The following is a 25,480-nucleotide window of genomic DNA, read 5'->3' as shown; positions in this document are numbered from 1 at the left end:
TAATGCCACCAGAAATATTTGCATATAAGTTGGTGAGAATATTCCCTTTCTCCTGTATGAGAACAGCTAATAGTGGAAATTTTGAATCATAATAACATTATGTTTAACTTACTTTTTGTATGTGTGTAGAGTGCAATATAATGCATGTATGTGCAAATGTTCACATGTGTGAGGGCTTATGTGTGCAGATGCACATGTGTGTGTGTGCACATGTGTGTGGAAGTCAGAGGTTGATGCTCAGAGTCTTCCTCCATCACTCTCTCATATATGACAAGGCAAGGTCTCTCTCACTTGAACACAGCTTGCCAATTTATTGGAGTTAACTCATTTTATATTGGGGTTAACTCAAGACCACATATCTATGTAGGTTAGTTCTTTATAGTCTTTCTTTCATATATAAAAACTATATTTTCCAGAACATGTAATCCAATAGTCCTGATGATCATTTTCCCATGGTATTTCCTCCCCCTCCAGGATGTCCACAGAACAGCAGGACCCAGGGAGTTTCTTTAAAGATATATTCCCGCACTTCAAAGCACATAGAGTGAAGATTTCATTTGCAATAAAAAAGCCATTTCCTTTTTTTGAGATCCTCCGTGACACCGAGCTCATCACCGAGAAAATGTATAATGTAAGTGAAGTTTGTTACATCCTTCCCTGGTAAACAAGTTCCCAATGAAGTTACGCTTTGATGTCTTGGAACTAAACTGGACGATTGGCAAGTTTTTGAGGTTGCCCTTAATTTTTACAGAAAGATGTCATTTCTTACATGAGTGCATGTACTCGTGTGTGTGTGTGTGTGTGTGTGTGTGTGTGTGTGTGTGTGTGTGTGTGTGTGTGTGTGTGTTCACATAGGTGCTGGTGCCCACAGTGTTCAGAAAAGAGTTCCAGATTCCTTGGAACTGGAGTTACAGGCAGTTGTGAGCCATCTGATGTGAGTGCTGAGATTCAACTTGGATCCTCTATAAGAACTACACACATTCTTACCCACTTAGGCATCTCTCTAGCCCCTGGACTTAATATTTGACAAAGAATTATTGACAAAGTTTTCATAGTAGTGGGTATAGATATAGTCACAATAATAAACACATCAATTATGAATCAGAATTCTGCACTCAGGTTTAATATCTGGATTTCCTGTGAGTGATACTTACCATGTAAATATTTCTTGAAGTGTTCTCTCTAGGTATTAAGGGAGAGGAGAAGCAGAGGCCTCAGGATATGGTCCTGCTTCTATCTGAGGGAAGGGTGTTCTATGGTCCCTTCTGGAATCAGGGTGAGTATTGTTGAAGATAAGCCAGATCAGAACAGGGGTTCGCCATAGACGTTCAATATCTTACGCATTTTACACCATGTAATTCATGCAATTAAAAAGTAAACTAAATTTAAAACAAATAAACAAACTAAAAATCAAAAGCGACTTTAATTTCCTGTTGAATTATCACTGAACTGACTTAGGGATATTTCAGTGAGCACATTTTAAGTTAATAAATGTCTATATTTTTATCCGAGCAGTGGTGGTACACTCCTTTAATCCCACCACTTGGGAAGCAGAGATAGGTGGACTTCTGTGAGTTCAAGTCCAGCCTGGTCTACAGAGTGAGTTCCAGGACAGACTCCAAAGATACAGAGAAACCCTGTCTCAAAAAAAAATGTTTAATTTAAAACCCTAGATATAGAACATTAATCCCTACAGAGTGTCTTATTAGAACAAGTCTGTAAAATGTCTTTATTTTCATTTTATGTGTATGAGTGTTTTGTGTGTGTATATATATGTGCACCACTTATGTCCCTGGTGCCTTTGGAGGTCAGAAGAGAGGTCACCAGATCCCCTGGGACTGGAGTTACAGATGGTCGTGAACCACCATGAGAATGCTGGGAATCAAACCTGGGTCCTCTGCAAGAGCTGCAAGTGCACTCAACCACTGAGCCATCTCTCCGGCCCCTCTAGTATGTTTTTGCCTTATGAATATGCTGCCCTCCAGCAGAGTTCACAGTCACAGGGAACAGACATCTGATTTCCTACAGGCCAATCAGTACTAGTGGGAAGAGAGTTGTCCGGTTAACAGAACAGCTTGACCATCTACCAAGAGATTTCACCTTTTTATTTTTATTTTTTATTTATTTTTTTTGAATGCATCTATTTGCTTTTAATCCTTTAATCCTAACACTGGGGAGGCAGAGCCAGGTGGATATCTGTGAGTTTGAGGCCAGCCTGGTCTACAGAGCGAGATCCAGGACAGGCCCCAAAACTACACAGAGAAACCCTGTCTCAAAACAAAACAAAACAAAACAAAAGAATGTGTCTATTTTTATTTCTATGTGTACAAGTATTTTGCCTGCATGTATGTGTGCAAACCACTTGTTTGCCTGGTGCCCATATTGGCCAGAAAAGAGCACCAAATCCCTTAGAAGTGATGCTACAGGTGTTTGTGAGTTGTCCTGTGGGTGTTAGGAACAGAACTAGGGTTCTCTGCAAGAGCAGCAAGTACTCTCAACCATGAACCATCTCTCCAGCCCCTCCATACTTAAAAAATATTGCATTTATTATTTATTTACTTATGAATGTTTGTGTGTGTGTGTGTGTGTGTGTGTGTGTGTGTGTGTGTGTGTGTGTGTGTGTGTGTTTCTCTTGTATGGGCATATGTGTATGAGCTGTGCATAGGTGGAAGTCAGAGCACAACTTATGGCCAGTTGGTTCCCCCCTTTCACCATCTGAACCCCAGTGACTGAACACAGACCATCAGGATTGGTGCAAGGGCCTGTAACCCACTGAGTCATCTCGCCATTGTTAACCCTTGCAAAAAGTGGTCCTTATTACATGTCATAAAAACGACGGTGGGAGCTCAAAGTCACTAGTGAGTATTTTCTAAGAGAAAATACTTACTTGTTTCATGAAGTAGCCATGCAAATATAAACCTTTTAATTAGAGACTATGTAGGTAGGGATGGAGGTACACTAACTGTAATTGTTTCCTACGGCTCTTCTGTGACTTGGAAGCCTGCACTTAAATTTTCTCTATTCAATATCTTTTAAGGATTTTAGAGATTCCTGTACAAACCTGGTCCCTGTACAAAAAGTGGTCTACAGAGCCCTGGACATACTGGAGAAGAGATTTGACCTAGAGGTTCTGAGGGTACTGTTCAATGAAGAAAACATGAAGGCATACCCTGATTTGGAATTCATTGCCAGAAGTTTTGAAAATGGTAATTGGGTTTGGCATCACCCTTTGATATCACAGTCCTTTCTTCCACTCCTCAACAACCATATATGAAGCATCTACCATGTATCATGTATTGCCCAGTGAAATCGGGGATGTACTAGTTTTAAAAACTAGCATGTTATGTATCATCACAAAACGTATGTGTAATGGCTATAGTCAACATCTGCCAGAAGTCTGCTAGGCTAGGTATTTAGACCAACAAGACCATTAGAGCCCCACCAGCATCCGGACAGGAAGAATAGGACAGGAAGCACTGAGTCCCACTAGTGCATCACTGCTGTGTCTCTAGAGTGGAGCCCTTATAATGATATACATAACGGTCCAGCGGGTGACTACCACCCATCTTGAGTGACAGCTCAGCTCTGGGTTGCCGGATCCATCTTAGTTTAGTACCACATGCTCATAGAAATCAACAATGTGTGAGCCAGTTATTCAACCCCATCTTGTCCATCTTTAAAGCCTGCTCATCATAAAGCTTCCCTCTGGTATGTGCCAGATTTCAGCCTTTCTATCCAGGAAAGTCCCCTCTTTCTTCCTATACTTGTGACAGCCTGGAAGCCATGTTTTGCTTCTGTTTTCTTCTGTTTGAACATACACCTTCCCTGCCCTCTGAACACTGGAAGAGGAACACAGTTCATAGTGTGTTTCTACGTTTTTATTCTTGAACTTGAGTGTCTCCTTTCTGTATGGAAAGCATAAAGTCTCCCTTGTGGGAGTCTTCTTTCTCCCAGAACATGATGGATGAACTTTGTCATGTGGGACCGATTGAACTTAGAGTGACTGAAGGATTGGAAATTCCTAAATGTGTAATTTGGAAACGCTGTCCCTTATCCCTGCTAGAGATCTCTAATGGCTTCCCCTCTTCTTCCCTCTCCCTCCCACTTCAGTCTCACAGAACAGATTGTGTTTCCATGGAGGTGACAGAGGGTACCCGCACTCCCAGCTGTGCCTTGAACAAGGTAATTACAACTGGAGAAAGGTTCTTCTTGCTGCAGAGAATAGGCAATGAAGGGGATCATTAGCAGAGTGTGACTCGGGGAAAGAGAATGCAGGGAGGGGAGTTGCTGTGAGCCTGGTGTTAGCTTTCCTGTACTGGGACAAATTACCCCAGAGAAGTCGGACACTCAAAACTCTGAGGCAGGAGGATTATGAGTTTGAGGCCAGCAGTTTTGCATAGTAAAAGTCTCTCAAAAACAAAAGGGACACCCGAAAAGTCAATTGATTTGGGTTCATGATTTTAGATACTTCAGCCCAGATGGTTTGACCTCACTACTGAGACCTGTGGTGGGGCATAGCATCAAAGCAGGGGATCGAGGGGAGCAAAGCTGTTTGCTTCATGGTGGCCTGGAAGCAAGGAGAGAGAGGATGTGCCTGTGGTCCTTCAAGGATACACCCCCAGTGATCTAATTCCTTCCACCAGGCTCTGCCTATTAAAGGCACCACTCACACCTATTAGTGCCATTCTGAGGGGCAGACCTCTAATGCATGAATCCTGGAAGAAGGGAGCACTTGAGATCCAAACTGAGCAGCTTCTAATGGGATGTAGGGTCCTGGCAGAGCAACTATGGCAACAGACGGTCAGCCTGATACCCATGACAAAGGAACCTGAGCCCAGTGAGCCAGACTGAAACAGACCAACTGCTCTGTAATAAAAGAAAAGCCCCTGAAGGAGATGACCAATGTGGAGCCATGAAATTTGAAGCAGTATGGGCCATGGTAGCATCAAAGAGGAAACGCTCTTTAAGAGAATGTTCCCATTTTGTGCGTGCCCTCACATGCACTGGTCAGACACAAGATATATGGTGAGTGGGTTTCCCACACCAACCAACTCTCCAGACACCAGGAGGGTGTCTTATGATGTAATTCAATTCAGACAAAGGGCTCAGTGCCACAAGACAGCCAGCCACTTCAGATGCTAGTTACAAGTTCCAGGTGTGACCCATGCTTCTCTTCAACTGGCCATAAATCAGAGGTTGCTGTGCCCTCTCAGGCTACAGAGCTTGTTAGCATAGCTCATGAAACTCAAGGAAACATTAGCTCACAATTCATTAGAAAAGTTATAGCTCAAAAATAGCCAGCTTGGGTGAAGGGAGGTGGGGAGAAGACTCAGTTGGCCAAGTGCATACAAGCACAAGGGCTTGAGTTTGATCCCCTAAGATCGAATAAAAAACAGCTCAGACACAGGGGCAGATGCTGTAATCCTCGTACCACAGAAGATCAGGAAGATCCCTTGAGATTACTGACCAGGCAAATCGATGAGGTCTAGACCAGTGAGAGACTCTATCTCTAGAAAAAGAGGTCAATGTCACCTGAGGAATGACACCCAAGGTTGTCCTCTGTTCTCCACACAAACAATAACCACATGGGAGGCAGACACCCCAAGGAATAATGGGGAGAGAACACAACACTCTCTTCCCATCCCTGGATATGCCACCCTTTCAGCACTATAGAGTTTGTCAACCCCAAATCTCTCTGATGAGAGTCACTTAGGATTTTTAATAAAAGTTCCCTCATACTGCCATGACCGATAAAATCATTAACCATGTCATCAAGTCAACTTCTATCTCTTCTCACCTTGGAGGTCAGCATTTCAATGCTGTCATCATGTTTTGTTCCCCTGGCAACCAGCCCTCCATTCCTAAGGGTTTTCCAAACCTCACCTCTTTAATACACACTGCAGTGTTACTGAAGAAGGCTGGCTATGCCCAACGATAGATTGACTCTCTTCTCCCATTTATCACTTGGGAATTCACCCAGGATTTGAGGAGCACTGCTGGGAAACAGGAGATGCAGACCAAAACTACCATTTCTTAGTATGTCACAGTGTCATACTAGATGATAGAAGAGATGGATTCAAACATGACAAATGTTGTTCAAGAGCAAAAATATTCCAGAAAAAAGATATATAGAGGAAGACGCACAACCGAAGGTGGTAGAGGTGTGGGAAGAGCACACAGATTCTTTGAGAGACAGAGAGGAAGAGGAACAGACATGAAGAAAGCAGAAAGAATCAAGGACAATGGCAAAAGGAGCCATGTTGTTAGTTTCTTGCCTTGGTTAGCATCTACTCTTGGTTACTATCTACCCCAGCTGGTATCAAGGGTTGGTATCATTTAGATGCCCAGTTTATAGGTGAGGAAGCTAAAATTGAGAGACCCTGTGTTCACGGGGTCAAATGAACAAGCAAGAATCCAGATACTCTGGGGGCAGAGTCTGTGTTCTTCACCATGTACTGATAACCTGTTGGAAAACATGAGACAAAAGTGGGGGAAATAAAGAGAGAAAATACAGGAAGGAATAGCAAGAATGGGAGGAAATGGAGGCAAGCTGTTAGTGAGTCCTCATGGGAAGGCCAGCAGGGATTAGCCACCAGATACATAAGGGGGGGGCTGTTTTGTGAAAGGAGATACAGTTCAAAGACCCCTAGAAAGTCAGGTAAGGCTGGGCAAGGAAGCTCTGGGGACACATGCAGGCATCCTTTAGGTAGGGATATGAAGATGGGTCACCACCCACTGCTAGAGTGGCCCAGGCAGGACTTTATCCAGTCAGAGCTGACCCTTACAACCTACTCTCATGACTGAGTCTGACATCAAGAATCAGGGGGAGTTTGTCATCTCCAGATGGGCTCTGGATTGATGCCTCAAGGTGCCCTTCATCTTTTGCATCATAGAGACAGAACAGAACATCCTGCTTCAACTCCTGAAATAAACATCTAATTTTTGCTCCTTAGGACCTGGTGACAGCTGTTCTGAGGAAAGCCTGACCTTGTCACCCTCCGCTCCCTCCTCATCTGATGGTCTGTTCTTTTTGACTCTATAAACGTTGCTGTCTCATCCTATGTGACTTGGTTTATTTTCTGTTGATGTGATGAAACACCATGACCAAAGACAATTTGGGGAGGAAAAAGTTTAGTTTAGCTTACAGCTTATAGTCCACCATGAAGGGACATCATGATAAGAACTAGAAACAGGAACAGAAGCAGGGGCCATGAAGGAACACTGCTTACTGGCTTGCTCCTTGTGGCTTGCTCAGCCTGCTTTCTTATATATCCGAGGATCACCTATACAGGGGTCACACCACCCACAGTGGGCTGGGCCTTCCCATGTCAATCATTAATCAAGAAAATGCCCCCACAGACTTGCCTACAAGCCAATCAGAGGGAGGAATTTTTCTCAATTGAAAGTCCCTCTTCTTAGATGATCTTATCTTGTTTTGTTGACAAAAAAAAAAGAAAGAAAAAAAAGCTAACCCGCACACCACACATGTGGGGTTCTCTTTCCTTGTGTTTCTGATGCCCACAACATTATATGCATCTGTAGTTTCTCCAAGTTCAGGGTTTAAATATTAGGGTCTTGGTCCTCTGGGTTGTCTAGAAAGATTTCATCCTCTAGATGTCTTGCCCATATACCTGAATTCACAGTTGTCTGTCTGTCTGTGCCTTGCTTGACTGACTAGATATAACCTACATGCTCTGATCTTATGTCCAGTGGGTCGTTAGAGAGGTGTGATGAGCACATTCCTTCTGCAAGGCAGTGAATTTTCCCTTCATGGTTTAGCTCATAAGATCATGACATAACTGAACTTTCCAATGATACCTCCACTTGCCATCACCACGGTACCAGGTTGAGAGTCCCTCTCTAGATAAGATAGATCACTGAAAAAAACCCTTTGATTATTTATTTATTGTTTATCTATCTATCTATCTATCTATCTATCTATCTATCTATCTATTTAATTATTTATTTGATTTTTTTGAGACAGGGTTTCTCTGTGTAGCCCTAGCTGTCCTGGAATTTGCTCTGTAGACCATGCTGGGCTAAAACTCAGAGATCCACCTGCCTCTACCTCCTGAGTGTTGGAATTAAAAAGGCGTGTACTACAATGGCCTGGCTCCCTTTGATGTTTGAATTAAACCCTGACGTTCCTTAATTTAATAAATGTTTAAACTATTACTTATTTAGAATATTCTAAATTTCAGGCATTGATTATAATAATTTTCTTTTCTGATAAATTGATACAGGTATTCTTGCATTTTTCTTCTCAATAACTTTAAAATAATGATGTATCATCCCATTTTTCTGAAGACACAGTTCGTTTCAAGGGATCCAATCTTTCACCTAACTAAGTATTTGGATTCAATTGTGCTTTAAGATCCTGGCAGATTAGGAATGTCTGGGTTGAAATTCTGCCTCTATGACCCCAGACGGGTTATCTAGCCTCTCTGGGCCCTGGTGTCATCTCCTATATGGTGGGATGTGACAGCAGTACATGCTCCAGATGGATGTCAAGTGACGTCATGAAAAGCATTCACACTGGTGTTTGGTACTCCATCTCTGTTGTGTGCGTTTCTTTTTGTTACTGATTCACTGACCAGTGTCATTTGTACCTGCTTCCAGAATCTAAGCTTCTCACATTGCATTAAATGGGCATTTTCTTCTCTCTGGATATCTAACATGGATATTCACTATGAAATCAATTATTCCTCAGGCTGTAGAAATAATGATAGAAGAAATACCACACTCATCCAGGAAAATCAAACTGAGAATCATCAATCCTCTGGCCTCCAGACTGACAATGGTATATACGCAATAATGTTTATTTCTTTATTCCATGACTCATCTTTGGAAACACATCTCTGGCACTTTGGGAGTGTTACTATGTGGCTTTCAGAGGGGATATGTCATTTAAGAAGAGATTTCTTAATATTAACACGATATTTTTAAATGCTTCCAAAGGTTTATTTTTGTTTTATGTGTGTACATGTTGTCTGCATTTATGTGTGTGTACCCTGTGTGTCCTTTGTGCCCTCAGAGGCCAGAAGAGGTGTCAGATCCCCTGAAACTGGAATTATAAAGAGTTGTACGCCTCCATATGGATTCTAGAAACCATACCCAGGTCCTCTATATGAGCAGTAAGTGCTCTTAACCACTGTGACAGCTCTCCAGACACCAACTGCCCACCACACACACACAAACTCAGGAAAAAAAATCTTTCCAGACTTTTGAAATAATTGTTATACATCTTAAAATCTTTCATTCAAAAATGTTAACATTTGAAAACATAGCAATATACAAGAGTCTGTATTCTTAATTGTTCCTCTGCAGGTGCAGAGTGTAAAGATAAGAAGCAGTGAATGGGTGGGACTGTTAGTGATGAACAGTGGAAAGGGACCCAGTGGGGAAGAGGGATGCAGGAGAAATAGGTGAATTCTTTGTGAGTCTGTGGTCTGGAGAAACCCTATCTGGAAATGGCACCCTAATGATGCCAGTGACAGGGATGGATGAATATACGGAACTATGAACCAGCACCCAGATGGGCCACAGGTAAACACTTAGACATCAATGTACATATCTAATAGTGTGACCCAGCAGAGACACTGACTGTGATGCACACAAACGAGGCTAGAGCTGTAATCATGCCCAGGACCCCAAAAGGCCTGGGATCTAACTACTATGGATTGTGACAAAGTGTGCACCCAGGTCCACATCCCTTGTTAAGGCTTCTGTAATTAATTTTTCAACTATTTTTTCTCTGCAACTTAACTTTCTGTAGAAAATATTAAATGAAAAACATAAAGCTGTACTGCAAATTATATTATTTGTTCACATACCGTTGAGGTTAGTGGAGTAGAGTGGGCTGGGCAGACAGATTCCACCATGGGCCAAGAAGGTTCCCTGCAGGGGAAGAGAAGACATCAATCCTGAATTTGTTTTCCCTGAGACTCATTCTTTCCCCAGCCCATGCTTGCCTCTGACCATGTCCTCTGGCCTCAGGACCCTGCTTTCTTCCTTGACAAGTTCCTCTCTAGCCAGCTTCCTACAGTATTCCTGACAAGAGAGGCATTTGCAATAGCTTATGGAGAACGGCAAAGCCCAGGATTCCTCCATCCCTATTTTGGGGCCCAGTTTGGCAGTAGATGTACCACCACCACCCTCCGTGGCTCCACGTCCCTCCTGCAGGCCAACCCTGCTCCAGATTTTGAGTACCTAATCACCCTGTCATTACCTGCTCCTTCAGTCCCTCCCCCAGTTCTCAATCCTCTCTGTCTGTCTGTCTTCAGAGCCTTAGAGGGATTTCTCCTTTCCTATTGGATCCTGATGCAATGGGCAAATAAAATGGTTATGAAACAAAATCTGTTTCAGTTTTCAGTTTAGTTAAAGACCTCGATGAAACAGTACAGATTAACGGAGTGAGAGGAGACACCACTGGTGACAATACTGATGGGCCAGAAAGGCACCAAGCAGCCACAGCACGAGGCTCGGGTTCTGAGCCGGAGGGTAAGATGGACTAAATATGAGCATGAAGGGGAGCAGAGGAATGGGTTGGTGTCTGATACAAGAAGAAAACTACTTAGCCAGCAAAAGGCAAAGATGAAACTTGATGCACTGTTGAGACCTGGAGGGGGAAGTTGGAAAAGCCTTACTGGGAAAAAGAGGAGCTAAAAAGGAAGAGTCAGAGTGGTTGGCTAGGGAGTCACAAAGCACAAATGCCTTCCAGGATGGGGGGGCCATATGTGCAGATGGGGCTAGAAGTAGGAACAAGAGATGAGAAGCAGGATGAGATGGAAACTGGGAAAGAGCAAGGCTCTGTGGGATCTCACCTGTGGCCTTTCTACCTTCAGAGTCCTGTGAACTAGAACTGAACGACAGACACCCACACCTGGAGCCTCACAACCCGTTGCCCTGGAAAGAAGAAAGTAATTATAGCTTACCTTCCTGGCTTTGCTTTTCAGATGATCTGTATGTGTTTGGTAGAATTTTCTTTTGATAATTTAAAAAGATCTGCGGTGGTGGCGCACGCCTTTAATCCCAACACTCGGGAGGCAGAGCCAGGCGGATCTCTGTGAGTTCGAGGCCAGCCTGGTCTACAGAGCAAGATCCAGGAAAAGGCGCAAAGCTACACAGAGAAACCCTGTCTCAAAAAAACAAAACAAAAAAAAAAAAAAAAAAAAAAAAGATCTTAAAGGCGTGCGCTGGGTGGTGGTGGTGCACGCCTTTAATCCCAGCACTCAGGAGGCAGAGCCAGGTGGATCTTTGTGAGTTCGAGGCCAGCCTGGGCTACCGAGTGAGTTCCAGGAAAGGCGCAAAGCTACATAGAGAGACCCTGTCTTGGAAAAAAAAAAAAAGATCTTAACCATTTTCAAAATTGACTATTGAAAAAAGTATTATGTATGTTTGGGGCTGGGAGTACAGCTCAGTGGTGGAATACTTGTCTAGCATGAGTGAGGTCTTTAGTTCAATCCCAGCAACACACACACACACACACACACACACACACACACACACACACACACACACAAAATTTCAGAGGCAGCATGCTGTTTTAAATATTCACTGTGGGCCGGGCGGTGGTGGCGCACGCCTTTAATCCCAGCACTCGGGAGGCAGAGCCAGGCGGATCTCTGTGAGTTCGAGGCCAGCCTGGGCTACCAAGCAAGTCCCAGGAAAGGCGCAAAGCTACACAGAGAAACCCTGTCTCGAAAAACCAAAAAAATAAAAAAATAAATAAAAAAATAAAAAAAAATAAATATTCACTGTGAAATGGCTACATCAAGGTATGTGTATTACCTCACATACACTTTTTTGGTAAGAATACTTTAAATGTATGACCTCAGCGTTTCCTTAAGAACTCACGATGTTGTATAATGGACATCTTGAACTTCCTCTTCCTGGCTGAAGTTTTATGTCCACTGTGGCGTCAGCCCCTCCTCATGCCCACTTTACCCCCCCGAATCGGACTCTTTCCATGCCACCTACAGTGAAATCGTATAGCTTTTGCTTTTCTATGCCTGGCTTACCTCGTGTGATGCTCATGTTCATCCATATTGTCTCCGCTGATGCGGTCTCCTTCATTTTAAGGCCGACTGGGTATCTATCCTGTGTGGACACCACATTCTCTCCAGCTGCTGGTAGTTGTTTAGGCTGACTGCATATGTCCACATGTCCACAGCTATGTCAAGCTGTGACAAGTGAAGACGCCTCTTTAACAGACCGATTTTAATTCTCCAAGTTATGTGTGCAGTAGAGAGGATTGTCTAATCACATGATGGTTCTACTTTCAGGTTCTTTTTGTTTGTTTGTTTTTTGAGGAAACTACATACTGTTTTTTTCTATGGCTGTAGGCATTTACATCCCCACTCACAGCCTACAGTGTCTCCCTTTCTCCACAGCAACACCAACACTTACTCTCGCTTGTCTTTCTGGTGGTGGCCATTCTATCCAGTGTGAGGAGGCATCTCATTGTGCTTCCCTGACCATGGTGCTGGGCACCTTTGTGTTCCTGTTGTTCCTTCACAGTCCTATAGAAGTATTGAGCTTGGGCATCCTTTTATAAAGGAAAAGCTTAGCTGGGCAGTGGTGGCGCATGCCTTTGATCCCAGCACTCGGGAGACAGAGGCAGGTGGATCTCTGTGAGTTTGAGGCCAGCCTGGTCTACATAGTGAGTTCCAGGACAGCCAAGGCTACACAGAGAAACCCTGTCTCACATAAATAAGTAAGTGGAAAGCTTTTCACCATTAAGAACCAGTGTTTGCTATGAGTTCCTGTATGTGACTTTGAGTTATAATTGCAATGTAATTTCTGACTTTCATATTAGGAAGACATCTGATCCTGGCCCTTTTTTAAAATAGGTGATTTTTAATTGTATTTCAACCTCATTTGTTGTGATATGTCTTAAGTCAGACAGGAGACCTTCTGCCTTCTACCTGGACATCTTTCCATAAATTTGGAAAGTTTTCTGTTGTCTCTTTAAGGTTTTTCTTTTCCTGTTCCTTTACAAAGGAACTAGGCCTAGATTCTGAGGTGAGCCAGTGGTCAAGAGCCTGGGACTATAGGGTGTGGCAGGCTTGGAGACTCATGTCACAGGTACTGGCCTGGACCTCATCGGGGCCTATTTAGTGCTGAATTCACTGCAGCAGCACCAGTGTTGAGGTCCAAGGAAAACCTGGTTCTTGGCTTCTCTGTTCTGCCCTCAGCCAGAAGGTGTCGCTCTCCATGCTGTACTGCTTGGGTTAGGGATTATTTAAAGTTGCTGTCTCTACCAACCCCAATATATCTTTTCTTATTTTCTTGCCTCCTCTAGGTGCTCACTCAGTTCCCTTAGCCATTAGGAAGTTATTTTCATGCATACAGATGTTCAGTCTGTTGTCGGGGAGGGCTGGGTTGGCGGGTGATTATTAGATTGCTTTCAAACCAGCTTTCTCTGTCCCTCCACATTTTTAAATTATTCTCTGCTTTTCTAGGATAGCAAACAGTTTCTTTTTTGTTTTCTTCTATGCTGTCTACACCCACGCAGACGCATGGGCTTCATACCACAGCCTCTGGGTGACTTTAGCACTTGTGAGAGGGAAAATGGATGTTGTTCTCTTTAGTAGAGGGTGCCCTGGGAAGAGAAAGCAAGGAAAGCGGAAAGGGAGGGATCAACTAGAGAAGAATAAATGGCGATGGTGGGTGGGCGGGCCATTTTAGAATAGCATGGAGCCCAAGCATTCCCATGTTGGCTGATGAAATGACTAGTCCCTTTCTTCCTAGAAGTTCACATGAAACAGAAAGCCTGTGGGACATTTCCAATCAGCATGTCAAGGAAGGAAGCCCAGGGAAAGCCCTTCAGATACAAGACTGGGCAGTGCTGATAGGAGGACATTGGTGATGCTGGGGAGCTGGAAAGAAACATAAAGGAGAAGGATGACCTGAGACATCCAGGAGGGGTGACAGGACAGACACTAGGTGTGGCGAGGAGACTCCCCAGGGCACCGAGTGTGATGAGGAGGGTCTCTCTCTCTCTCTCTCTCTCTCTCTCTCTCTCTCTCTCTCTCTCTCTCTCTCTCTCTTTCTCTCTCTCTCTCTCTCTCTCCTCTTCACCTCCTTAGTCGAATGCTCAAAGTACTACCGCTGCCTCACCTTGGTCCTGGCCCTGAAATAAAGTGACTTTTAAAATACAGAGGGGGCCAGTGAGGTAGTCCTCACCACTGAAGACCTGTGTTCGAGCTCCAGGCCCACTTGGTAAAAAGAGAGAAGCCGCCCCACAGCTGTTTTCTGACCGCCACACATGTGCTACGTGCCCACGTGCTAAATAAGTAAATGTATAATCAATCAACCAATCCATGTAAAACATACAGAGGGAGCAAAGTATGAGCAGGAAAATAGAAAGGCAAAGACGAAGGGGGAGACAGGCAAGGCACAAAGAGGCAGATCTGGGAAACTGGCAGAATGGGCCGTGAAAATGGGGGAAACTGACATGTCACTTCCGCTGATAAGGGTAGGATGTCCCTGTGGCATAATGACCCTGTAATCCCCTCAGATTGCAAGAGGCTTCTCTTTTCTTGTGCTTAATCACTGTATCAGATCTGCTGCTTCCTAAACATGCATCTCTGGCCCAGGCCTGCCCTCCTGCCTCATTTTTCCAAGTGCCTTGGAGACCTTCCAAAAACCCGAAGAATGTCTCTATGTAGAGGTTGTTTGGCACCTTCTGCTCAATGATATAACAGATGCCCCCAACTCAGTGGCTTAAAGTTTCTCTCACCTTATTTGACGCTGCTTTAATTACAACTTCCACCCATCTCCAGCCTGCCCTTGTGTGCATGCCTGCCCCTGTGTGTGCATGCCTGCCCCTGTGTGTGCATGCCTGCCCCTGTGTGTGCATGCCTGCCCCTGTGTGTGCATGCCTGCCCCTGTGTGTGCATGCCTGCCCCTGTGTGTGCATGCCTGGCCCAGTCACCCCGTGTAGGACCCTGTCACCCTCACTTACACTAGAGCAAAGGCTTTTGTTTGACTTTGCCCCTCCCTTCAAATCTCTTATCTTTTGCCAAAGAAAGATCTCCCAAAACTGAATTGGGCTGGAGAGATGGCTCGGTGATTATGAAGATTGTCTGCTCTCGCGGAGGACCCAGGTTCGGTTCCCAGCATCCACAACCATCTCTAACTCCAGTTCCAGGGAATCTGACACCCTTTTCTGACCTCCTCAGACACTGCGTGCACAAACTACCACACAGGGAAAACACTTACCTACATAAAACAAAAATAAAATAAGTGCAAACCAGTTCCCAAGGCTTTAGAGCCCAATGCCTTCTTCAGCTCTCGGCCCCTGTCTGCACTGGGGTGACAAGGAAGGCTGGCAGCCATGCTCCTGCTCCATCGCTTGCCTCTTACCCTAACACCACATCCCACCACACCTTCTCTCTTCAGGTTCTACCACACCCCACCACACCTTCTCTCTTTAGGTTCTTGCATTGACTATGCCCCAACTCTTCAGCTTCTGCTGTTTCTGGAAACCATGTGATTTTGGGAGACAGTTGGATGTAAGCTCTTAAATTTGAAAACATACATGTCCCAGAGCTTAACAATTAATTCCTCAGCAGAGAAGAGGAGAAACGTGTGTTAATCAGAAGACAGAGGAAAGGCTGGGTGTAAAACATATACCTCAGTCCTAGAATTCAGGAGGAGGAAGAGAGATAGAAGATGAGGAGTTCTAGTTCATCCTCAAGCTACATAGTTTGAGACAAGCCTGGGCTACATGCAACCCTGTCTCAAAACAAGTGACTCAAAATACAATAAGAAAGACTGCTCCTAGCAGTATTTTTCTTAAAAACTAAATAATTGAAGCAGAGTAAGTCAGCACATTTCTTTTTTGTTTGTTTGTTTGTTGTTTCTTGTCTTTTGTTTTTTGAGACAGGGTTTCTCTGTGTATCCCTGGCTGGCTGTCCTGGAACTTGCTCTGTAGACCAGGCTGACCTCAAACTCAGAGATCCACCTGCCTCTGCCTCCCAGTTGCTGGGATTAAAGGCATGTGCAAGCACTGCCTGGCTTAGTCAGCATATTTCTATAACAACAAAAATAATATAGAAGACTCTCACAAACATATTAATATATACATATTACTTATATATACACACATATGTACGTATATAAATCTGGGAGTGTTTGGCTTCTTTGAGAACAGAGAAACGATAACATGGTTATGATTTCTTTTATATTAGTTACATAAGTAGCAAAATTAATCTAGGTCTTGAAACTGGAGATGGTTGTTGACTTTGAGAACGACCATGGGGACAGTTAGAACAAGTTACCCAGAGGCCCCGGAGTGTCGGTCATATGATTTTTGTTTCCAAGTGATAGTTTCTCTTTACAATCATTTAAATCCCACTTTTATATATGAATGCTATACTGCAGTTAAAATTTTAATTTTTTCTTCAGTTGTTTCTTTGGAAACCGGGTCTTTCTATGTAGCCCAGGCTGCCCTTGAACTTAATGTTCCTCCCATCTTAGCCTTCCAAGTGCTGGGATTGCAGGTGTAGCACTGCCTTGCTGAGTTATTTTTTTATCTTTAAAATATCAAAACCAACTATCTATCCAAGGATTCTGTGGGTAGAAGGGAGGGAGAACAGAGTGGGGTGGGATTACAGGGGGAGGGTCATTCATTGCATTCAAAAAGAATTCCACGGAGTTCAATGGAAATTCTTTGTGTATCTCTATGTGTGTGTTTGTGTGTATACACATGTGTATACTGGTCTGCATGTGCATGTGTGTGCAGAGGCCAGAGGTCAACCTCTGGTTGTGTTGTGCTTTGCAGTTATCATCCACCTTTTTATTTGGGTGGGGGGGCTGGACCTTGCTGACTAACTAGGCTAGACAGGCTGTCTGGCCAGTGATGCCCTGGGATCCACCTGTCTCTATCTCCTGAGTGCTGGGATTGCAAATGGATGCCACCTTAGGTGTCTTTACATTTTACAGCCTCAACTGTCTCCTCAGTCCCTGAAAATAATTTATCCATTGTAATTTGGCCCAGGAGCAGTGCTACTCAGCCATGGAAACCAAATACAGCCCTGTTCTGTGCATCTGGTAGATATAAAAAAGGAAAATTCATCATTTTCCTTGGATGGTGAACAACAGACCCAGGCAAGGACCAACCACAACCAGGCACCTGAGATAATAGGTGAGGATGACTGAAATAATTGTTACAGGTTCCCAAGCTAGGGCCTTCGATATGTCATCAGGGTCCTTTGGGGCAGTCAGATAGCCAGGTGGAGGCAGGAAGGGAAGGAGGCCCACCAAAGCCAACCTTCAGCTTAGCAGAAGGAACTTGAAAAAATTAAAGGCAGAAATGGAGGTTAATAAATGTTGAAAGTTTTTTTCTTTCTAAAGAAAGAGAAGGTAGGTGTGTGGGGAGAGGGGGCAGTAGGAGTTAAGGAAAAAGAGAGGAAAAAAACAGGGAACCAAAATATTTATGAGAAGAGACAGAGGTATGAAGAGGTCCATCACTGAATACAGATGAAGAACAGGAGTGATGGACAGAGCCAAGAAGAAAGCTAAAGAATAAAATAGGAGTGAAGAAAAGAGGCAGGTGAAGACGTGAGGAAGTGAACCAGAATGAGGGTGGAGACAAGATACATGTCAGGGGCTGGGAGGGACCACCTGTGACAATTGGGTCAGTTATTGGTCCCACCTTGAGTTAACAGCCTTGCAAAGAATGGGATACAACCTTGAGTTAGCTGTTCAGGTCTTCCTCATGTTCACACTCAGGTGTTCCCTACCATGTGCACTGCTGTCACCCCGAAGATGTTGTAGGATATTTGATCACACTGAGTGAAGATGCCACTGTTTTACCTCACCTGCCTAAGGCACCTTCTGATTGGTTTAATAAAGAGCTGAATGGCCAATAGCTAGGCAGGAGAGGATAGGCGGGACTTCAGGCAGAGACTCTGGGAAGAATCTGAGAGGTGGGGATTTGCCAGCCAGATGCAGAAGAAGTTAGATGTGCTGACTGAGGAGAGGTAACGAGTCACGTGGCAGAATGAAGAGTAATATAAATGGGTTAATTTAAGTTTTAAGAGCTAATTGGCAGCAAGCCTAATCTAAGACCATAATTAATAAGAGGTCTCTGTGTCATTATTTGTAAGCTGGAGGTCCAAAGAAAGTCCAACTACACTAAGATGCTTAAGGGACTTTTCTTTCCTTTGTACAGTCCTCAGCAGCGAGGATTCTGATGATGGAAACAACTCAGAAGAAGAATCCACCTCAATCATCTGCCAGTCAAGTAAGGAAGCCCAGAGAGCAAGACAGGCTGTGGGCATCTTAATCTCAAGCCACTGTTTTATGATGGGTTTTGTTCCGAGTCTGTTCTATATAACAAATCCTTGGGAACTGTTCCATGCATTGAATTTTACTTGATTCTTTTTTTTTCCAGAGCTGAGGACCGAACCCAGGGCCTTGGGTTTGCTAGGCAAGTGCTCTACCACTGAGCTAAATCCCCAACCCCTACTTGATTCTTTTGAGAAATGCAGGGAAATCATTGCATATGGTTTTGGGTATTAAGCTAGTCAATCAATGGATCCTATTAGTAAATATAGTCATCCATTGTTAACATGACCAAAACAGGCGCAAGTATATGTGTGTGTGTGCGTGTGCGTGTGCATGTGTACGCACGCACGCGCATCCAGGCATGTGTTCATGTGTACAAGTACTGGTGTGCATGTTCATGGAGGTCAGAAGACAATCCCAGGTGTTCGTCCTCACCTTCCACTTTGTCTGAGTCCCAGCATCTTGTTCATTGATGTGTTTGCCAGACTAGTTGGACCACAGGCTTCCAGGGATGCTCTCTCTGCCTCCTGTCCTGCTGTATGAACCCTAGGATTATAGACCCATTTACCGTGTCTGACTTCATATCATGGGTGCTGGGGATCTGAAGTCAGGTCCTCATGCTTGTGCAACAAGCACTTTAACTATTGAGCCATCCCTCTGGCCTCAAGGAGTTTGTTTTCTAAACTAATTATTGTGTTTATTAAGAGTTAGACTCATTCAATGGTTTCTAGAGAGAGCAGAAAGCTTTTCACTCTTTTATTGTAAGATCATCATGTCATCTGAGCAGAAATTTAGACTAGAGTCCCAGGACAACTCATCCAGCTAAATCTTATGTAGGCAGAAATAGAGGTTTGAGGTAAAACATTCTGAAACCTAAACTACTGTTTCTAACAAATTTCTTCATCAAGTCGTGGCTTATGGAGCGAGTTTTCGAAAGACTTTACAAATAATGTGCACTTCTTTCTTTAGAACATCCTTAAAGAACAAATAGAACAGACATTGACATCCTTTTTTTCCTAGTTGAAAAAACCCAATCATAGACAACATGTGTCTATATCGTCTCCAAAGTCTAACAGAGCATTAGACCGGCAGGATATCCTGGGTTCTGAGTTGTTCCTTTCATAAACTGTAGGAAGGTTTTTGGGTGTGATGTCATGAGTGTAATCCCAGCGCTCAGGGGGTAGAGCCTGGAGGATCAGGCGCTCAAGGTCATTCCTGGCTGCACACGACTCTCTCAAAACAAACAGAAACACAGGAAGGCGAGGATGAGAGAGAGTGTGGCTGAAGTTTTCCTGGTCCTGCCTGGCCCACAGTCAGGACAAATCTCTCTCTCACCCGCCAGTCCCGCATCCAAGTAAACACACAGAGACTTATATTACTTATAAACTATATGGCCTAATGGCTCAGGGTTCTTGCTAGCTGTTCTTATATCTTAAATTAACCTATTTTTATTAATCTACAAGTAGCCACATGGCTTGTGGCTTACCAGTATCTTTACATGTTGCTTCTCATCATGGCGGCTGGCAGCGTCTCCCTGCCTCAGTCTTCCACTCCCCAGAATTCTTCTCTCTCTTATACTTCCTGCCTGGCTACTGGCCAATCAGCATTTTATTTATCAGTCGATCAGAGCAGCACATTCATAACATAGAGAACATCCCACAGCAAGAGAGAGAATCAAAATGTTGGATTACCTCAGCCCTATCTGGGTTGTTGGAAGATTTAAGATTCTATAGTGTGCCCCTTAGTCATTCCTTTCCTAGATGCAGAAGATTTTTGGAATGTGCTTCCTCAGAGAAAATACACTAGGGCAAGATCTGAGATCAAATGGAAATGCTTCTTGGTCTTAAGGTCACGAAAAGGCAGACTTTGAAACAGTGGCTTCGGTCTAGTCACTTGTGTGTCTTTGAAGGGAAGTAGAAATGTGTTTCAGGTTTTAGACTGTGAACACACTCTGTAAGTGTGAACAAACAGCCCCATCCCCTGAGTTCTCAAATGTGTCTATGGTTCAAAAGCAAAATATTATTTTTCATAGAAATGTAGGAGGTACCAGATTGATGGAGAATGTTCAACATAAGATTTTCAACGGGTGTGTGTGTGTGTGTGTGTGTGTGTGTGTGTGTGTGTGTGTGTGTGTACATTCATGTGCGTATGTACTTGTGGAGGCCGGTGGTCAGTATCAGATGTTGCTCTTAAAGAGACATTCACCTTGTTTTTTTTTTGAGAGTCTCTCATGGGGGGCTAGAATTCACTGATTAGGCTACACTGTCTGGCCAGTGAGCCTCAGAGACCCTCACCCCCTCTCTCTAGCTCTGGGGTTACAGGTGTGAGTCACCATGCTCAGCTCCTTACATGGGTTGTGGATATTCAACCCAGGTACTCATGCTCATGTGCCTCAGGCTTTTCAACATAAGACTTTCAAGGTTTTCCTACAAGGAACACAAAAGCAGAGATGATGGGAATTCAGAAAGATGAGTAGGAGGGGTAAGAAGTGAAAGTATTAGGAAAGGAAGGGCCAAGTGATGTCAGACAATGCCTTGCTGGTAAATTGCATCTGCCTTGGGGATCAAAATGGAGTTTCACTATCCTACTGTTTTGGTAATTTAGAAAGGCAGACCCATGTGGTCTGGATGGAGGCCAGGCTTTTTAAAGGGTTTCAGGGTATCTCTAAAATTTCTTGTTAGGGAATTTTCTGCTAAATTGGTTTCTTGCTCACAACCAGGGGATTCCAAAGAATCAGTGATCAATACCCATGACACGTTAGAGTCAAATGAAGGAAGGGGGCCTGAGAATCCACATGCTCATGGCAGTGGATTGTACCAGTTAAGATGATTAGAACTGCGACGTCTGGACTATGGGATGTCCAAATTGAATTGTAATGTCTTGAATTATAATCCAAGCATTCTCCATAAGCCTTGATTCAGCAACTCTAGGGTACCATTTTTTGCACTTTTTTCTCTGGTCTGACTGGGAAATCAAAACTCATCACAGAATGGCTTATCTGGACAAGCCCAGCTGAGAGATAAGATGAAATATAACAAGAAATATACTAGTAAAAGGACTCTCTTTACTCCATGAGATCATATCTATTAATACACTAAAGAGTTGAAATAGTACATTTAGTTTCTGCTGGAGCATAGTAAGCATAGAATTCCTCTATCTGTTGGCAATGTTGTTATTCATCATTAGCTTAGAAAGTCTACAAAGAGTAATTTGTTCTATTTACATATTAAGCAGATAAAATTGACCTAAGGGCTGGAGAGATGCTTAGCAGTTAAAAGCACTTGCTGCTTTTGCAGAGAATTCAGGTTTGGTTACCAGCACTCACATCAGGTGACTCACAAGTGTACCTCTCTTTCCAGGACTGACACCCCCTTTTGATCTCCAAGGGCACCAAGTGTGCATGTGATGCACATACATGCAAACAATCATGTATAAAATAAAAAGTTTTCAATCTTTTTTTAAAAAGCAGCTCTAGATATCCCTGTCTATGTTATGGTTAAGATGTTGGCATATGTTAAGTTTTTTTTATAGGATATTAATGAAGAAAGTAGTACCTGGTCATCACAGAACCTTAGCAGGGAAGCATGGTAACTAGGTTATTGCTCATTTATACATGAGAAAACTAGAGCTCGTAGTGCTCAAGAGCCATGTACAGATGGCCACAAAAAATTAAAGAGCAATGCAGGATAGACCCCAGTAGAGGAGGAGCATTCCTTCAGACTGTCCTAAGACCACAGAACTTGACTTTGCATACAAATAATGGTTTTTCTTCCTTTTATCTAACAGAGCCTTTGGATTCCAGAGAACCTCACACATCCAGAATAACAAACAAGAGAAAAGGTGAGAGAAAATGAGGGTTCTTCAAGGCCATTGATGAACTGTGTGTTCAACAAGAGACTCACTCTTCTAGGATCTATTCAAAGTACAATACAAATTTGCTTTTAATTTTAGGGAATTCCTGCTTTAACTTCTAAATTGATCAGGTAGACTAACTGCTATAATGAATGAATCCAAAGAAGTTAATGATTTCACATAGTAAAGGTCTTTAATGTTTCACAGAAGCTCAGTTTTTTACCTCAGCAAATATTGTACGGATTTCTAGGTGGAAGAGTTACCTGGCCCTGTTCCCAGTGGCCATCAGGAAATAGAAGTGGAAGAGCCGCCATCTTTATATCACACTCCCATAATCACCCCAAGAGGAAAGCAAAGCTGTCAAAACCTGTTGACCAGGATACAAAAGCCACAGCAGACCCCAACAGAACAAGTAAAAGAAAAGTGTGATGTGAGAGTTTCCTCAGCTTCAGGCTTAGGTGATGAGATGAAATGGTACCCAGAGGTCACATGGGTTCCAAGGGTAGGGACCTGCTTGCCCTGGCATTTCAGAACTTTGCAAATTTTTTCTAGTTTCTTCTAACTAGAATTTTCTTCTTTCTTGGTTCCCCAATTGACATTGTCCCTTAGCCACATTTCTGCAGTGAGGATCTTAGCATACCACATTCTCTCTGTCTCTGTCTCCATCTATCTCTGTCTCTCTGTCTCTCTTTGTTTCTCTGTCTCTCTCTGTATGTCTCTGTCTTTCTGTGTGTGTGTGTGTGTGTGTGTGTGTGTGCGCGTGTGTGCGCGCACTACTGTTTATTTATGAGACAGAGTCTCTCAATGGCCTAGAGCTCATCAGCAGGGTGGGCTGGCTGGTCAGTGAGCCCCAGGGAACTAGCTGTCTCCACCTCCCCAGCCCTGGGGTTACAAGTGCATGCCACCGTCACCAGCTTTTTTTTAAAAAACATGGATTCTCAATCAAAGTCACTGAGTCATCTGGGTCATCTCCTCAGCTCTGTAATCACAACTCTTCTGAATCCAGAAAGTAAACCAGGCAGTGGTGGCGCATGGTACACCTTTAATTCCAGTACTGGAGGCAGAGGCAGGAGGATCTCTGTGAGTTTGAGGACAGCCTGCTCTGCAGAGTGAGTTCCAGGACAGCCAAGGCTACACAGAGAAACTCTGTCTCAGAACAAACAAGCAAATAAAAACAAAACAAAACAACAACAGCAAAAAAGAAAGAAAGAAAATGATTCTTACAGAAGCCTGGAGCTCAGTACTGAGCAATGAGCTAGGTGAAAAACATAAGGCTGGCTTGTCTCCACTCCGGGACATCAGAGTCTGAGCTCAGAACTTCTGCTCTCTGCTGTGGTTTATTCTGACCACACAGCACAGCATACCACAGGCCACCTGGGAGACCATTCTCTCCTCTGGATTTTTTTTTTTAAAGAAATCTTTAATGTCTCAAAGAAACCTGGGACAAATCTCACTCAGTACACGTGGATCCTCCCAACACTTCTCACCTCGTCCCCTCCACTAAACCTCTCCCTCCAGGGGGCTGGGGTTCACTTCTCTTCCGCCAGCTTCTGGTCCTAAAATAAACTCAGGCATTTTGGACACATGGTCTCTTGCTCTCTTGGCCTTTTGGCCACTGGCTGTCTCCATTCCTAGCTCTTACGGCCCCATGTCATTACCTGGTTCAGTCTGGACCCTTCCAGATGCTTCTGTCTGTTCTCTTCCTGCAGGCTGAGTTTCTCTGTGTCTTGGCAGCAGCTCCCAAATAACCATTCGAAGACTTGTTATTATTTATAAGTGCTCAGTCAATAGCTCAGGCTGGTTATTACCTAATTATTACATTTTAAATTAAGCCATATTTTTAAAAAGATTTATTTATTAGATGGGCGGTGGTGGCTCACGCCTTTAATCCCAGCACTGAGAGGCAGAGGCAGGTAGATCTCTGTGAGTTCAAGGCCAGCCTGGGCTACAGAGTGAGTTCCAGGACAGGCTCCAAAGCTACACAGAGTAACCTTGTCTGGGAAGAAAAAAAAAATTTATTATGTATACAGTATTCTGCCTGCATGTGCCCTTGCAGGCCAGAAGAGGGCACCAGATCTCACAACGATGGTTGTGAGTCACTATGTGGTCACTGGGAATTGAACTCAGGACCTCCAGAAGAGCAATCAATGCTCTTAACCACTGAGCCATCTCTCCAGCCCATAAATCTTTCTGGATTTTTTGGGTTAATTTGAGACTGGGTTTCTCTGTGATGTTTTGATACCTGCCCTGGATCTCGCCCTGTAGGGCAGGCTGGCCTCAAACACACAGAGATCTGCCTGGCTCTGCCTCCCAAGTGCTGCTATTAAAGGCGTGTGCCACCTCTGCCTGGCCATATTTCTTTTTTTCTTTTTCTTTTTCTTTTTCTTTTTAAGATTTATTTACTACATGTACAGTGTTCTACCTGCATATGTCCCTGCAAGCCAGAAGAGGGCACCAGATCTCATTATAGATGGTTGTGAGCCACCATATGGTTGCTGGAAATTGAACACAGGACCTCTGGAAGAACAGCCAGTGCTCTTAATGGCTGAGCCATCTCTCCAGCTCCCCGGCCATATTTCTTATCTACCCTCTGCCACGTGGTTGTACCATCTTTCAACACAGCAAGTTCATCTCACTTCCCTCTGCGGCTCGTGTGACTCCTAAGACCCCGCCCTTCTTCCTCCCAAAGTCCTCTTGTCTAACTGTCCCACCTATACCTCCTGCCTAGCTACCAGCCAGTCAGCTCTTTTATTTTTTTTTTATTTTTTGTTTATTTTTTTATTTTTGGTTTTTTGAGACAGGGTTTCTCTGTAATTTTGGTGCCTGTCCTGGATCTCATTCTGTAGATGGAGCTGGCCTCAAATTCACAGAGATCCGCCTGGCTCTGCCTCCCGAGTGCTGGGATTAAAGGCATGCGCCACCACTGCACAGCTCCAGCTCTTTTATTAAACCAATCAGAAGGCGCCTTGGCAAAGACACATCCTCACAGTGTTCAAAAAGCTTGTTCCATAGCATCTTCCTCATATTTATAATAAACCTCCTCCTCACCCATACTCAGAGCAGCCATGTCCTCTTTTTCTTTCATTCAAAATCATTATGAATTGGGGCTTAATGAGATCATTGTAGTTGAAGCAGGGCTTTTATTATTACATACGGCCAGACCCCTCAGACCCCAAATATTGAATTCACGGGATGGTTTGCAGTGAGAACTAAATGACTATGGATCTCAATACTATTTGGAAGGAAAGAAGCAGGAAATATCATGAAAGCATCTGTGTAGTCCAATAGTCCATGATTTACGTAGTCAATTCCCATGACCATTTTAGTTCAC

The 25,480-nt window shown here is 43.8% G+C and overlaps 1 protein-coding gene across 2 annotated transcripts in view; it reads left to right on the top strand.

Moving 5' to 3' along the window:
- Sp100 (SP100 nuclear antigen) overlaps positions 1 to 25,480 on the top strand; it is a 73,042-nt gene that overhangs the window by 11,302 nt on the left and 36,260 nt on the right. For both annotated transcript variants that reach the window (XM_052750555.1, XM_052750554.1), the window contains exons 2-11: positions 475 to 631; positions 3,038 to 3,206; positions 4,111 to 4,182; positions 6,954 to 7,019; positions 8,711 to 8,800; positions 10,366 to 10,500; positions 10,845 to 10,919; positions 17,006 to 17,152; positions 18,182 to 18,253; positions 22,084 to 22,137. In XM_052750555.1, the coding sequence (XP_052606515.1) occupies positions 476 to 631; positions 3,038 to 3,206; positions 4,111 to 4,182; positions 6,954 to 7,019; positions 8,711 to 8,800; positions 10,366 to 10,500; positions 10,845 to 10,919; positions 17,006 to 17,152; positions 18,182 to 18,253; positions 22,084 to 22,137 (1,036 nt within the window). In that variant the 5' untranslated portion in view covers position 475. The remainder of the gene's footprint in view (positions 1 to 474; positions 632 to 3,037; positions 3,207 to 4,110; positions 4,183 to 6,953; positions 7,020 to 8,710; positions 8,801 to 10,365; positions 10,501 to 10,844; positions 10,920 to 17,005; positions 17,153 to 18,181; positions 18,254 to 22,083; positions 22,138 to 25,480) is intronic.

The sequence above is a fragment of the Peromyscus californicus genome, unplaced genomic scaffold (assembly GCF_007827085.1).
Source record: "Peromyscus californicus insignis strain IS unplaced genomic scaffold, ASM782708v3 Scaffold_21__1_contigs__length_65335640, whole genome shotgun sequence".
Taxonomy (NCBI): Eukaryota; Metazoa; Chordata; class Mammalia; order Rodentia; family Cricetidae; genus Peromyscus; species Peromyscus californicus.
The sequence above is the reverse complement of the archived record's forward strand: the minus strand, read 5'-3'. Positions and strand labels throughout refer to the sequence as shown.